The 15612-nt window shown below is 55.8% G+C and overlaps 2 protein-coding genes across 2 annotated transcripts; one reads left to right on the forward strand and one right to left on the reverse strand.

The window, feature by feature from the left end:
- Window positions 1-1019: 1019 nt before the first annotated feature.
- POSPLADRAFT_1134621 (hypothetical protein) lies at window positions 1020-1782 on the forward strand (the record flags this gene model as incomplete). Its single annotated transcript, XM_024484502.1, has 2 exons — window positions 1020-1693; window positions 1725-1782. The coding sequence occupies 2 exons, from the start codon at window positions 1020-1022 to the stop codon at window positions 1780-1782; spliced, it is 732 nt and encodes a 243-aa protein (XP_024341534.1).
- Window positions 1783-6332: 4550 nt separating this feature from the next.
- POSPLADRAFT_1135672 (hypothetical protein) lies at window positions 6333-7760 on the reverse strand (the record flags this gene model as incomplete). The annotated part of the gene is made up of 5 exons (XM_024484598.1): window positions 6333-6550; window positions 6597-6768; window positions 6817-6906; window positions 6956-7402; window positions 7455-7760. The coding sequence occupies 5 exons, from the start codon at window positions 7758-7760 to the stop codon at window positions 6333-6335; spliced, it is 1233 nt and encodes a 410-aa protein (XP_024341535.1).
- Between the last annotated feature and the right edge of the window lie 7852 nt (window positions 7761-15612).

Here is a 15612-nt window from a genome sequence, read left to right on the forward strand (position 1 = left end):
CCGAAGCGATGGTGAGCTATGCTCAAACCTAAGGCTAGGGACAAGAAAGTATATTAGTTAGTAGGGTAAGAAAGAATACAAATGAGGGCTTACTGACCTAGGGACAAGAGGTCGAAACTGAGGTCCCTAGGGCAGCAGAGGCCGGCTTATATACATGGGGAGATTAGGGCAGGCTGTGCACGTTGGTCCGTGCACAGCTGGTCCGTGCGCAGCATGCTGACGCGGCCCCGGGGGCCGGTGAGTCAGAGCGGCTGTGTCAGCGGAGCCCGAGCTGTGCCGTGCACTGCCGTCCTATCTAATCTAATCGTACAGTAGATAACGATGCGTCCATATCAGGCAGGTAGTACAGAGGTCGCGGGTTCGAGCCCGCGAAAAGGAAAAAATTTAAAAAACGGCTAGGCGCCGTACCAACTCGTGACAGAAAGACACTGACAAGCGTGCCACAGAAGTTGAGCAAATACTCGACATCAGCCGGGCCTGTTGGCCTGAGCTAAACAGCTTCTTCTCAGCTCAAGGTTGAGGACGCGGTGGGGCATGTGATGGTGCACCACAATCACAAGATGCTTCAGCCAGCATCAATGCGGCTGTCGGAAAAGAAGACTTCCTGGGCAGTTGCTTTGACTGCAGGAAGCAGGGGTATCAATGCTTTGAGTGCCCCAACTGTAAGGACAAGCCTTACACAAAACGCGCCAACACGCGGGCTATGGTTGCCTCGGGTTCCACCCAGGCTGCGACAAGTACCCCCATCGCTTCATCCTCAGCAAATACAAGTGCCACTATAGCAAAATCTGAGCAATTGGAGCTGGTGGACTTGATGGCACAGGTGAAGTCGATGCGCGAGGAGCTTGAGCATTATCGGGCGATGAAGGAGGAGTCTTTTTGATCTGGTCCACGCTTCGTGCCGCACACGTCAGGCCAAGTACCTCATGTAACAAGTATAACATATTGTCGATTGCAATGGTGTACGAATTGGACCAGGGGTCCCAACACTTTCACATTCCAGTTCAACTTCAAGGAAAATGAAGTCGCAGTTCATCACGCTGACCCCAGAAGAGTTGCTTTCGATCGCGCCGGACGTTCGAACCAAGTACCGCGACGCCGTCACCCCTAAGCGAGTCTCGACGGAACCCGTTGCATCGGCCCACATTGTAGAAATCAGCACCGACGAGGTCATGGCCGTCAACCAGCTCTCGTGTTCAGGTGCAACATTGGAACCCGGTGCTACAATCGTCCCCGACCCCTATGAAACATATCTGAAACACATCCCTCATGGCGAGTACCCCGCGGAATTCACTGTCGCCCGCGACTCGAACGCGATTCGTTCGATCATCGTGTTGATCGACAACAAAGAGCAGGTCAAATGCATCGTCGACCCAGGATCGCAGATCGTCGCCATGTCGGAAGAGGTCTGTCTGGGCCTCAACCTCCTCTTCGATCCTACTATCCAGCTGAACATGCAATCGGCGAACGGCAAGGTGGACCGATCGTTAGGACTCATTCGAAATGTTTCCTTCCGCATCGGTGAGATCGTATTGTATCTTCAGGCTCACATCATTCGAAACGCAGCGTACGACATCCTCCTCAGCCGACCCTTCGACGTGCTCACGCAGAGCGTTGTCAAGAATTTCGCCGATGAGAACCAGACCATTACGATCCTCTGTCCGAACACCGGCGAAACCGTCACGATTCCGACGTACGTGCGAGGAAGATCGCGAAGCCGGCAGCATCCTCTCGGGTGTCGCAAATCGCATTTTCTCGCTTCGAGAAATTGATTCCCCATGATCAAGGAGAAGCCGCGCTAGTCATCGACTACGATGGGGTAAAACCGAGTATTTCCTTCGTCTCTCCGATTGATTCCTCGACTCCGAACGCTGTTTCGTCACTGTACCTCTCCGCATGCACCTCCGTTTCATCATATTTGCAGTCTCTTTATGCCTCGGACAGTACAGCTTCTAATGCCGCTCCGTCGAATGCTTCGACGTGGGCTTCGACTCTTCTATTCTCAGCTCTGTTCGCTTCGACTCCGCCATCTCCCGTCCCGACAAAGTCCATTTCGCAGTTTTCCAACTCGATTCTCCCCTTTCCTTCAACGACATCGACTTCTACCCCTTCAACGCACAAGATCCTCGCTGCGACGAAGAAAAAGTACAAGCCTGTCGCTCTCAAAACCAGACCCGTCCTTGGTGCTGTCCCCGAACAATTTCGAATACTTTGAGACATCAAGGGCGACCCTCTATCCATCATGCCTAAGCTTTCGACCGACCCCCCGCCGTTCAAACCTACCGGTCGGTACACCCTCGAACGCTTCGAAGCAACCGATAAGCTTCACGACGGCGACTTCCTACTTCCCGACGAATGTCGAGTCCTCCACCACTTCATGTGCCTGCACAATGAAGCCTTCGCATGGACCGACGACGAGCGCGGATGCTTCAAGCCCGAGTACTTCCCCCCCTTTGATTTCCCCGTTGTTCCTCACACGCCCTGGGTGCAGAAGAATATCCCCATTCCGCCCGGGATCTACAACGAAGTCTGCGCGGTAATCAAGCGAAAGATCGCCGCCGGAGTCTACGAGCCATCAAACTCGTCGTATCAATCGCGGTGGTTCTGTGTCATCAAGAAGGACGGTAAATCTCTTCGACTCGTCCATTCCCTCGAGCCCCTCAATGCAGTTACGATCCAACATTCCGGTGTACCGCCGACGCCCGAATACCTCGCAGAACAATTCGGAGGAAGACCATGCGGCGGCATGCTCGACCTCTACGTCGGCTACGACGAACGACTCATCGCCGAATTTTCGAGAGATCTAACGACGTTCCAGACACCCTACGGAGCCATGCGCCTGGTAACACTCCCAATGGGTTGGACGAACTCAGTCCCGATCTTCCACGACGACGTCACCTACATCCTCCAGCCCGAGATCCCGCACGTTACGGTGCCCTACGTCGACAATGTTCCCGTCAAGGGCCCCGAATCCGACTACGACGACGAGCGGCTCCCTTCGAACCGCGGCATTCGACGCTTCGTATGGGAGCATTTCGAGAACATGAACCGCGTGGTCACTCGAATGCGCTACGCCGGAGGTACCTTTTCAGGAGTCAAGAGCGTCCTCATCGCTCGGGAAATCATGGTGGTAGGACATCGCTGCACTCCTCAAGGACGCCTCCCCGACGACTCTCGTGTCGCTGCGATACGCAACTGGGGTTCCTGCGCTACTCTATCCGACGTTCGAGCGTTCCTCGGAACCATCGGCGTCGTTCGAATCTTCATCCGTAATTTCGCTCACCGCGCCGACGCGCTTGTACGCCTCACGAGGAAGGACGTCGAGTTCGAGTTCGGTCCGGAGCAAATCGCGGCGCAGGAAGACCTCAAGGACGCGCTACTATCATCCCCCGCCCTCCGAGCCATTAATTATGATTCCCCCTCCCCCGTCATTCTCGCCGTCGACACGTTGTTCATCGCCGTCGGATATCACCTCTGCCAGTGCGACGAAGCCAACACGCGAGTGCGTTACTACAGCAGATTCGGCTCGATCACGCTCAACGATCGCGAATGAAGGTTTTCACAGCCGAAGCTCGAGATCTACGGCCTATTCCGCGCACTACGATCCCTTCGACTCTACCTGATCGGCGTTCGGAACCTCATCGTCGAAGTCGATGCTCGGTACATCAAGGGTATGCTAAAGAATCCGGACATAGCCCCAAGCGTGAGTATCAACCGGTGGATTGTCTCGATTCTCACATTCCATTTCACGCTGGTCCACGTTCCCGGTACAATGCACGGCCCCGACGGTCTCTCTCAACGCACCGCTCAACCCGGTGATGTCTTCGAAGACGAGGTCGACGAAGAGTTCGACGATTGGATCGACCGGATGCACTCGTTCGTTCACCAGATTCAACCCCTCCCGCCCGTCCCTTCGCTTGCCGTCTTCACCAATGACAGAGCCGCGGACGGCTCAGATTTCAATAGGGAGGAGGATAGCTACGAGCTAGTGCCTCGATCAGAGCAAGCGCAACTCGCAGATGCAAAGCTCGACGACGTGCTCGAATTTCATTGAACGTTAGCGAAGCCCGATGGCATCTCCGAAAGCGTTTACGAAGGATTCATCAAGTACTGCATGCAATTCTTCCTCGACAACGACACCCTCTGGCGCAAGGACAATCAAAAGGCGATGCAGGGAGCAGTTGCACAACACAAGCACTGAAGGACTGAATGCCACAAGTGGGGCTGAAGTCGAAGTGGGTCACAGATGTGATATTAAAGGACACTACAGCAGGTCTTTATATACATGAGCAGGGGAAAGCATTCCCACGGCAGAACAATAGAAGAAAGAACAATAGAGTCCAAAAGGAGAACAAGGGCCACTTGGCCACAGGAACAATGGAACAAAAGAAGTGTGGCCGGAGCTCTGCTCCGGTCCGATTGCTCCGCAATTGATACAACCATGTGGTCACATGGTGTGGTGGCTCCCACCACCGGGGGATCGTCCTAGGCCAACCAGGGGACTGTGGCAGAGCACATTGTGACAAGGACAGTCACGGAGCACACAAGCTAGTCGTCAAGCCCGGCGATCGCCTTCGAATACTTCGAGAATGCCACAACCGCACCGCGCATCAAGGAATCTACGCAACCCAAGCCTTCGTCAATGAGCGATTCTGGTGGCCATTCCACTACGCCGACATCGCTTGGTTCGTTCGATCGTGCCATATCTGCCAGTCTCGACAAGTGCGTCAAATCTTCATTCCTCCGACTGTTGCAGTACCAGCCCCCATCTTTGCGAAAATCCACATCGACACAATGCACATGCCTGCCTCGGGCGGATACAAGTACTTGGTCCAAGGTAGATGCTCGCTCACGACTTACCCCAAGTTTCGAATGCTTCGAAAAGAGACAGCAAAGGCCCTCGCCGACTGGATCTTCGAAGACATCCTCTGTCGATGGGGCGCACTCAGTGAGATCGTCACCGACAACGGTACGGCGTTCATCAAGGCGGCCGATTACCTTTCGAAGAAGTACCACATCAACCATATTCGAATCAGTGGGTACAATTCGAGGGCGAACGGTCTTGTTGAGTGTCCGCACTTCAGCACGTGACAAGCCTTGTTTAAGACAGCCGATGGAGATGAGAAGAAATGGTCCCAAGCTGCGTATTTCGTATTTTGGTCCGAGCGCATCACGACTCAACGATGCATGGGCTGCTCACCCTACTTCGCTGTTACGGGCACCCATCCGCTCATTCCGCTCGACATCGTCGAAGCTACGTATCTGCAACCCCCACCGACTTCGATTCTTTCAACGACCGATCTCATCGCCCGTAGGGCCATTGCGCTCCAGAAACGCGTCGAGCAAGTCACCGAACTCCACTCGAAGGTCTACGAAGCACGCCGGGCTGCAGCAATTCGCTTCGAGAAAGAGCATGAGCACTCAATCCAGGATTTCGACTTCAAGCGCGGAGCCCTAGTGCTCATACGCAACACGAAGATCGAGAAGTCCCTCAACCGCAAGATGCGCCCGCGATATCTAGGCCCCCTCATCGTTATCTCGCGCAACAAGGGCGGCGCGTACATCACGTGCGAACTCAACGGTACAGTCCTCGATTGACCCATCGCAGCATTCCGCATCATTCCGTATTTCGCGCGCAAATCCATACCAATTCCCGAAGATCTCGAAGATGTCTCGACAGAGCGCCTTCGAGAACTTGAACTATCGAATTCTCTAGGCGACGACGACGATGATGAAGTCGAAGAAGCCGAAGAAAGCGACAAATAGAGGTTCTTCCCTTTTGTTACTTGTACACCACGATATGTACTCTCTTCTTTCTGTTCCTGCTCTCACGTTATGCGATATGCTTGATTTTCTCCTATGTTCTAGACCATCCCTTGTACGAATATCTTCGATTCAACTCGATAGTCGCGACATCGTTCGACGTTCTACGGACGCTTTGATTCGACCGTTGCGCGGAGGCTCACCTTAGACGAGTCCTTGTAGGCTGTGATGACAAACTGAGCCTATATTTTCATTAAGTCCATTTTCCCTCGCTACGAACATTTCTATTTCACCTTCTATGTCCTTCGATCATATTACGACTTGCTTCAAACACACTTATTTTCATTTCCTTTTCTTAGTTCTCGCCAGGTTTCGTCTAGGCCAAAGGCCACATTTTCGATTCAACTATTGACGCAATATTCTATGACATGAAGACAACTACGATACAAAACGACGTGCGCCATCGTCTAGTCATCGTCGACAGCCCCGCGCACGAACCCGATTCCCCCCTTCGCGAGCACGGCTTTCTCCATCTTTTGAAGGTCGAGGTCCATGTCGTGTAAGAGCGCTCAACGGCGCGCAATGAAAGCGCGCTCCTCGCGGATGACGCGAATGATCCCCCGAGACTCATCGTCGAGGTCGAGCGCGTCGAGGTCGTCCTGTTCCAGGCCCAGGCGGCCGGCCCCATCGAGAGGCAGTCGAAGCAGGGGGTGCGGAGGCTCGTCGACTCGGCGCTTCTTCGAACCGCTCGAGTCCGCGACCGAAGGCCCAGGAGAGGTCGGCCGAACTACTAAGTCGTCAGCGAAAGCCTAGGACAAGAAGAAACGACTTACTGCGCTTCTTTGTGGTTGATCCCCCGCCGCGCGTTTTCTTTGTCTTGCCCAGGACGGACACCTTGTCGAAGTAGCATCCCTGCTGGAATTGCGCGCACCTCTCGCAGGTCGTAGCGTTCTCGACCCACACGCACTCGACCGGGGCCGAGCGGTAGCCGGCGCAACGATCACACTATCGAAGAGTGAGCATCGAACCGCTTCGACGGAGGGTCGAACGTACCTTCTGTCCAGCCTGGCGCTTCACAATCGCCGCGGCGGCCATATCGACCTCTGTCATCGCGAACGGGTGTTCGACCGTCCGAGGAGTCTTCTACGATAGAGAGATTAGTAATCGAAGCACGATAGAAGCAAACACTTACGACCGAAGGGTCGTCCGACAACTCGGTGACCTCCTCGTCGACTCTCGCGCGCCCTTTCCCCTTTTCGAGAAGTCCCTTGGCGGCCGCGATCCTCGCCAACTCCTCGTCGGCGTCCTCTTGTGCGCGACGCTCGTCTTCGGCGACCTGCCTGAGACGGTCCTCTTCATCCTTTCGACGACGTTTGTCTTCGAGGCGACGGTCCTCGGCGGCCTTTGCACGCTTCGCAGCCTCTTTGACGCGTCGTGCTTCCTCTTCGGCGAGGCGCTTCTGCTCTTCGACGCGTTGTTCGACCTCGGCGTCGATGGCGGTCGCGAGCTCGGGCCAGTCCCCGCGCACCCACTCGACCCACGACTCCGACGCCCGCTCGGCGAGCTGTTTGACGGCGGCGGCGACGCGCAGCTCCGTCTCCTCGTCACGGATGGCGCCCAGGGCCTTGCGATAGGCGAGCTGTTCGAAAACAAAGGGTTAGTTGGGTTATGCAGATTTATGAGCGACTTACGACGAGCGGCGACAAGTCTTGCGCCCACTCTTCGACCACGTCGAGCATGGCGTCGGCGGTCGGCGGAGCCTCGAGGACCGCGAGCAGAGAGGAGAGGCGGCGGTTGATGAGTGAAGGAGTCGACGCAGGGGTGGCGGAGCGAGAAGACATCGTGGAAGCAGAGGGTGTGCGAGGAAGGACGACGATGTAGCGAAGAAGGAACAATGGGCTGGGGAAAATGAGGCTAAGTCTACCCTGCTTATAACCCCTTTCCGACCAGCGTTTAGCGCCGGCCACGTGGTGTTCGAAACCGACGCGGGTTGTCATGCCGCTTCGATCCGTTCACGACCATCACGCTTCTCGCATCACGTGGAGGACCGAGGGCGGTCCAAATTTCAATAGGGAGGAGATGATAGGCGCCAAGCCCCTCTGGGCCCCGATACACCTCTTTTCGGCAGTCGCATCCTATCAAAAGGCGACGCAGGGAGCAGTTGCACAGGACTAGCACTGAAGGACTGAATGCCACAAGTGGGGCTGAAGTCGAAGTGGGTCACAGAAGTATCGATTAAAGGGTCGCTACAGAGCTCTTTATATACATGAGCAAGGGAAAGCATTCCCACGGCAGAACAATAGAGAAAAGAACAATAGAGTCCAAAAGGAGAACAAGGGCCACTTGGCCACAGAAACAATGGAACAAAAGAAGTGTGGCCGGAGCTCTGCTCCGGTCCGATTGCTCCGCAATTGACACAACCATGTGACCACATGGTGTTGTGGCTCCCGCCACCGGGGGATCGTCCTAGGCCGACCAGGGGACTGTGGCAGAGCACATTGTGACATACCCCCCCTGATCTGCCAAGTCTCACAGGGAGACTAGGACACCTCAATACCCATCCCAGTGCGACAGAATGCGACCTTGGGTGCAGGCAACGGCTTGGTGAGACAGTCTGCAAGCATGTCTGCAGTGGGGATATAGGAGGGCTTGATGCGCCCAGCCTCCACAGTGTCTCTGAGCCAGAAAGTGCGCAGGTCGAGGTGCTTCATGCGCCCATGGTGCTCAGGATTCTTGGACACATTGATGCTCGACTGGTTGTCCATCTGCAAGGGTGAAGGAGCGTCCACTGTGTAGCCAAACTCGGCCATGAGATTGCGCATCCAGAGTATTTCCTTGCCAGCATCCACTGCAGCAACATACTCAGCCTCTGTAGTCGAAAGTGCGATAATGGACTGGAGTTTGCTGGACCAGCTGATCGCTCCTGAGCCAACCTTGACCAGGTAGCCACTGGTGGAACGTCCAGAGTCCGGACAGTCGCCATGAGCAGAGTCTGTGAAGGTCACAAAGGGTGCACCCAGGTCGTCAGGCCTATAGACAAGCTTGTGGTCCTTGGTGCCCTGCAGATAGCGAAAGAGGTGCTTGACTGCGGCCCAATGGGCAGGTCCAGGACAGGAGTTGAAGCGTGCAAGGCAGGAGACGGCATACTGAATGTTAGGGCGAGTGGTGATGGCCAGATACATGAGGGAGCCGACTGCATTGAGGTAGGGCTTGTCCTGCATGAAGGCGCGGTCCTCATCGCTCTGACAGGCTTGCTGCTTGGAAAGGCGAAGGCCAGGCTCCATTGGTGTGAGGACAGCTTTGCAGCTGGTGAGGCCATATCGCTCCAGCATGTCCAGGATGTACTGCCGCTGTGACAGGAACATGGTGCGCTTTTTGCGGTCCCTGGTGATCTCAATGCCCAGCAGGAATGTGGTGGGGCCAAGGTTGCGCAGCTTGAAGTGCTGTGAGAGCTCCTCGACTGTCTTGTCAATGGCAGCGCGCGAGGTGGAGGCCAGAGTGAGGTCGTCCACATGCACAGGGATGATAATGTGCACTTCATCTCGCAGATAGATGTACACACTGCGGTCAGACTCGAGCCGCCTGAAGCCCATGGAGGTGAGCACCTGGTGCAGCTTCTTGTTCCACATGCGGCCAGCCTGCTTGAGGCCATAGATAGGACGGCCTAGACGCAGGACTGTGCCAGGGGGACCTTGGGCAAAGCCTTCAGGTTGCTGCATGTAGATTTCCTCGTCCAAGTCGCCCTGCAGGAAGGCAGAGGAGATGTCGACAGAGTGCAGCTCCAGATCCTCAATGGCAGTGAGGGCAAGGACAAGGCGCAGGGCAGCAGGGCGAGATGTGGGCGCAAAAACCTCGGTGTAGTCGAAACCAGGCCGCTGTGAGTAGCCCTTGGCCACAAGTCGAGCCTTGTACCGCTCAATGGAGCCGTCCGCATTGTGCTTCACCTTGAACACCCAGCCGCATCCAATGGCCTTCTTTCCAGCAGGCAGAGGGACCGCATCCCAGGTGTGGTTCGCAATCAGAGAGAGTATCTCGTCGTTGCAGGCTGTCTGCCACAGTTTGGCATCAGGAGAGCGCATGGCCTCGCGGAAATTGTGAGGGTCAGCACCAGCTGCAAGCCCAGCAAACTGCACTTCGACGAAATCTGCTTCCTCAGCAAACAGGTCGAGGGGGTCAGGAGAGTCTTCGCGCTTTGCAGGGACTGGTGCATGTCGTCTTCCCCTGCGAATGGCAATGGGCAGATTGAGGTCGTCCGCTTCAGGAGGGGGTTGGTGCGCAACTTGTGGAGCAGGAGGCACAATGGGTGCTGAAGGCGCAGGAGCTTGGACAGGCACTGGAGCAACTGGAGGAGGTGCCGCTGCAGGAATTGGCGCAATAGGGGCCTGAGGAATGGCAGCAGGCACAGAGTCGTCGTCCCCCCCTTGATCCAGTGCAGGTACAAAGAGAGGGACAGGCTCAGAGGTCGGAGGGTCGAAAATGGGAGTGGAAAGGGAGGCAGGAGTGCGCCTCAGACCAGGGAAGAGCCGCTCATCAAACTCGGCGCGTTCTGAGACCACCACCTTCCTGGTGTCAGGGCAGTAGAACTTCCAGCCCTTGTAGCCGTCAGGGTAGCCAATGAACACGCATTTCTGCATGTGAGGCGACAGACCCTTGCGCTGGTCCTTCTGGATGTGCACATAAGCAGTGCAGCCCCAGACTCGCAGATGCGCCACACTGGGCTTGCCCTTGTGCCAGAGCTCATAGGGCGTGGTGCCAGGGCGCACAGCGGTGGGCAGACGGTTCCAGACATGAACCATAGCAGCCACAGCTTCGCCCCAGAAGGACGGAGGCAGGGAGGACTCTGCAAGCATCGCAGTGGCCGTGTCAGACATGACACCATTGGCGCGCTCTGCAACCCCATTCTGCTGTGGCCTGTTGCGCACAGTGTGGCGACGCACAATGCCACAGGAGTCCGTGAGTGCGACGAACTCACTGGACATGTACTCCCCTCCCTTGTCGTCCTGGAGCGCCTTGATCTTCACACCCAGCTGGTTCTCAGCATAGGCCTTGAAGCGCTTGAACGCACTGAAGGCTTCACTTTTGGCCTTGAGCAGGACGACGACCCTGAATCTGGAGTAGTCGTCAATGAAGGTGATCCAGTAGCGGTAGCCAGAGTGAGTGCGGACAGGCAGAGGGCCGTGGACGTCGCTGTGGACGAGCTCTAGAGGCATGGTGGACACATGAGACGAAGGAGGAAAGGGGTTTGCTCGCATTTTGCCTGCTAGGCATGGCTCACAGACAGGATCAGGCTGCTGCTTCGAGCTGAGGGTTAGGCCAGTGACCAGTTCGTCTCTGACAAGCTTCTGGACGTCTGCATAGTTATTGTGAGCAAGACGACGATGCCAGAGGTTGAGGTCGAGTGGCAGGGTGGCTGCAATGCGTGCTGAAGCCTCAACAAGGGGCTCAACTTCGCCATCAAGGTAGGCAGCATTGTTGGGGTCAATGGGTGCGACAAAGCGCAGTGTGCCAGACTGGTAGAAGGCCATGGCATCGGACGATATGGTGATGGTAAACCCTTTATTGCGCGCAAGATGAAGACAGGACAGGAGATTGCTTCGCAGATCAGGCACATGCAGCACCCTTGAGAACTCCACAGACCGCACAAATGCTCCCTTCACCCTGGGCCTGAAGACGACCGACCCCACACCAGCAGAATAGACAACCTTGTTGTCTGCCAACTTCACAGGCAAGTGCAGTGGCTTGTAATTGCGCAGCCAGTGGCGATGAGGCGTCATATGAGAAGTGGCGCCTGTGTCTGCATTCCAGGTGAAGTCAGCATCGAGCTGAAGCGGTGTAGAGGGCGAAGAAGGCTCAAGGGAGTGTGAGGAGAGGGCACTTGCATTTGCAGCGGCTTCCTGGGCAGGTTCTGCAGGCTTCTCCTGCGCAGTGGCAGCCTTGCCTTTGCCTCTGGTGGCGCGGCGCTCCTTGGCCTGCTTCTGGGCCTTCTGGAACGAGTAGCACTGCGGCTGGGAGTGGCCAGATGCGCCACAAAAGTCGCAGGGGCCAGAGGACGACGAGGCGACTGCTAGGGCAGACTGGGAGGCAATGGTGGAGTCATGGCGGCGCTGGGCATCCTCAGTGACAAAGGCCTGGATGACTGTGGCCTTCTTGAGGTCACCATTGAGCAGCTGGGTGCGCAGAAGGGCGAAATCCTCGCGAGGGAGGGCCAGGATCATAGCCATGACAGTGAGTTCACTGTCAAGGTCGTCCAGAGTGTACTTGTCAGGGCGCAGATTCTTGCATTGCTGCATGGCGTCTTCAACGCGGTTAATAACCGCTTGAAGCGACTCAGAATCGCTCTTCCTGATGGACAGCAGGGCCTCCCAGGCATTCCAACGTCCAGCAGCATGAGGACGCTGGTGGACACCCTTGAGGGCCGCCCACATTGCAACAGGGTCGCTGTCAATGTTGGAGAAATGCACCTTTTGGTCTGCCTCAACCATCAAGTACAACCACCCAGCAGCCTTTGCCTCCTCCACCTCCCACTTCTCCAGTAGTGTGGCCTCCGCTTCAGTGGGGGCTTTGGGGTCCGCAGCCTGTGGCTTGAGGTGGGCACCAGAGACAAGGCGCCATAGGCCTGCAGAGCGCAGACAGGCAGCCATGTCCCCAGCCCAGGACTTGTAATTCGAAGCATTGAGCTTGGGGAAGGAGAGAGAGGACGAGTGGTTCGACATTGTAGGCACAAGCAGAGTGGCAGAGAGTGAAAGCGCAGATTGTGGCAAGAGGGAAAGATGTGAGAGTGTAGGGACAAGGAGTGGTCCGAAAATTGAAGTGATTGACTCTGTGGCGCGCTAGTAGTGTGTGTAGTTGACTGCTAGAGCGCGGGGCTCATAACCTATCAAAAGGCGACGCAGGGAGCAGTTGCACAGAACTAGCACTGAAGGACTGAATGCCACAAGTGGGGCTGAAGTCGAAGTGGGTCACAGAAGTATCGATTAAAGGGTCGCTACAGAGCTCTTTATATACATGAGCAAGGGAAAGCATTCCCACGGCAGAACAATAGAGAAAAGAACAATAGAGTCCAAAAGGAGAACAAGGGCCACTTGGCCACAGAAACAATGGAACAAAAGAAGTGTGGCCGGAGCTCTGCTCCGGTCCGATTGCTCCGCAATTGACACAACCATGTGACCACATGGTGTTGTGGCTCCCGCCACCGGGGGATCGTCCTAGGCCGACCAGGGGACTGTGGCAGAGCACATTGTGACACATCCCACCCGACACTTCGACTCAGTCACCCAACACGTCGATGTCGCCTTCAACGCTCTTCGACATCTTCGACGGTGCGCGACGCTTACTCAAAGCTCAGCACGGTCGTCCCGATGCCTCGCGCGTAAATCCCGGGACATCTTCCGCATTCGGTGAACAATAGGGCCACTTGACGCTGCTCGGCCAAGCGCGCGCATCGCTCCATGCCACACCGACGTAGCCGGTCTTTCCCGATTAGGTATCGAACCTTGCGGCATGCCTTCAACGACGGATACCAGTCCGAAGTGGCCATATGTTCCTCTTCATCTCCGCGTTCGGCATGATGTCACTCTACCGATGGACTTGATACGTGCCACTCAGAGAGGCAGATTTGTGCGGAACAATGCAAAGCCCCTTGTACTTGTGCCACTTTCGATAGTTGTAGTGTCCTATGCGTAGTATAAATTCTGTCGTACTTCTCTCCAAAAATACAAGATCCGGTTCCCCCCTCGAGGTCAGAGCTCATAAGTCGAGTTCGCCCTGTGTCTAAACCCCCAACTGCACCACTTTGTTCTTCGCTGCGTAACCTCGAAACCTCGCCCACTGCGTTTACTCGTTGATATCGTCTCGACGAACCCTTCGACTTCGACTATTATCGAAGAAACTGCGAACCGCGCCCTAGCTAAGTCCACCCTATCGAATCGTGTCCCTTCCTTCTACGATACATCGAAGAGCTCTGCCGAGCTTCCATCGTCCCCGCTAACCATCCACAGCCTCCGAGTAGCTTCGACGACGTGTCAAAGCCACCTCGCACCTTCCCCATTGGTCATAGCCTTTTCCAAGGGTGTTTCTCGTGTTCACTCGAACCGCGGGACACCTTGCTGCTAACTCCCCTCTCACTAAGACTATAATCCATCTCTCTAGTCCCTTTAGGTCGCACCCAGGTTAGGGGTTAGGGTTTCGTAGGTCGTATCAGCGATCACCGTCAAAAATCGCTACCCTTTGCCGCTTATCACCGAGATGGTAGATAAGCTTCGCGGTGCCACACTCTTCACAAAGTTCGATGTCCGATGGGGATACAACAACGTCCGGATCAAAGCCGGTGACGAGTGGAAAGCGGCTTTTGTGACTAACCGGGGGCTGTACGAGCCCTTGGTAATGTTCTTCGGTCTCACCAACTCCCCTGCGACCTTCCAGGCGATGATGAACGAGATATTCCACGATCTCATTGTTGGTGGCAAGGTCCTCGTGTACCTGGATGACATCCTCATCTTTTCCACCAACAAGGAGGAACATGAAAAGGTCACACGCGAGGTTCTGCGCCGCCTTCAGGATAATGATCTATTCCTGAAGCCTGAGAAATACGAGTGGAACGTTCCCAAGGTCGACTACGTCGGCTATGTGTTCGGTGGCGATGAGGTAGCGATGGATCCCGCGAAGCTAAAAGGAATTAATGAGTGGCCGGTACCCCGGAACAAAAAAGATGTTCAGAAGTTCCAGGGGTTCTCCAACTTCTACCGCCGCTTCATTAAGGACTTCGCTAAGATCTCGCGACCACTCGACCGGCTCACAGGGAACGACCCATGGCGTTGGGGCGAGGAAGAGCAGTGTGCCTTCGATGAGCTCAAGAGGCTCTTCGCGACGACTCCAGTCTTAGCGCTGTACGACCCTAATCGAGAGACGCGCATTGAGGTTGACACCTCGGGCTACGCCACTGGCGGCGTATTGATGCAGAAGCAGGATGATGGCAAATGGCATCCCATCGCCTTCAGATCCCATGCGATGGATCCGGCGCAGTGGAACTACGAGATCTACGATAAGGAGATGCTTGCGATCATTGAGGCACTGGACGATTGGCGCCACTACCTCGAGGGTCTACCCAATCAGTTTGAGATCATCACTGATCACAAAAACCTCGAATACTGGCGCACGTCCCAGCACCTCACGCGTCGTCAAGCACGATGGTCGCTGTTCCTGGCTCGCTTCGACTTCCGCATCACACACAAGGCTGGAACGTCGAATGGAAAAGCTGACGCCCTGTCACGACGATCAGACCATCAGGTCGGCGATGAGGACGATAACACCGATCAAGTGGTTCTCAAGCCAGAGCGCTTCCGCATCGCCTCCGCCAGGCGCGGTCATGCCTCGGTGACGGCCGATCAGTCGCTTCTGAAACGCATCAGGGAATGTTCGGAGAAGAATCGGGAGGTGGCCGAGGCACTTGAAAAGGTGCAGGACCTCGGACCGCCCCGGCTGAAAAGGGGTTTTGAGGAGTGGAATGCCGAACAAGGGCTTCTGCTGTTCCGCGGGTGCGTGTACGTCCCAAAGGACACGGAACTCCGGCGGGATATCGTCAAGATCCACCACGACTTGCCGATCGCCGGTCATGGTGGTCGTGCCAAAACCCTTGAGCTCGTGTTGCGGAACTACTGGTGGCCAGGAATGTCTAAATTCATCAACGAGTACGTAAGCACCTGTGACGTGTGCAACCGTACCAAGACATTCCCAGCCAAGCCCCAGGGTCCGCTGAAGCCGAACGAGATCCCCGAGCGCCCGTGGCAGATCATCACCACAGATATGATCGTCGGCTTGCCAAAGTCTGATGGGTTCGACTCGATCCTGGTT

The sequence above is a fragment of the Postia placenta genome (genome assembly GCF_002117355.1).
Source record: "Postia placenta MAD-698-R-SB12 unplaced genomic scaffold POSPLAscaffold_3, whole genome shotgun sequence".
NCBI lineage: Eukaryota > Fungi > Basidiomycota > Agaricomycetes > Polyporales > Adustoporiaceae > Rhodonia > Rhodonia placenta.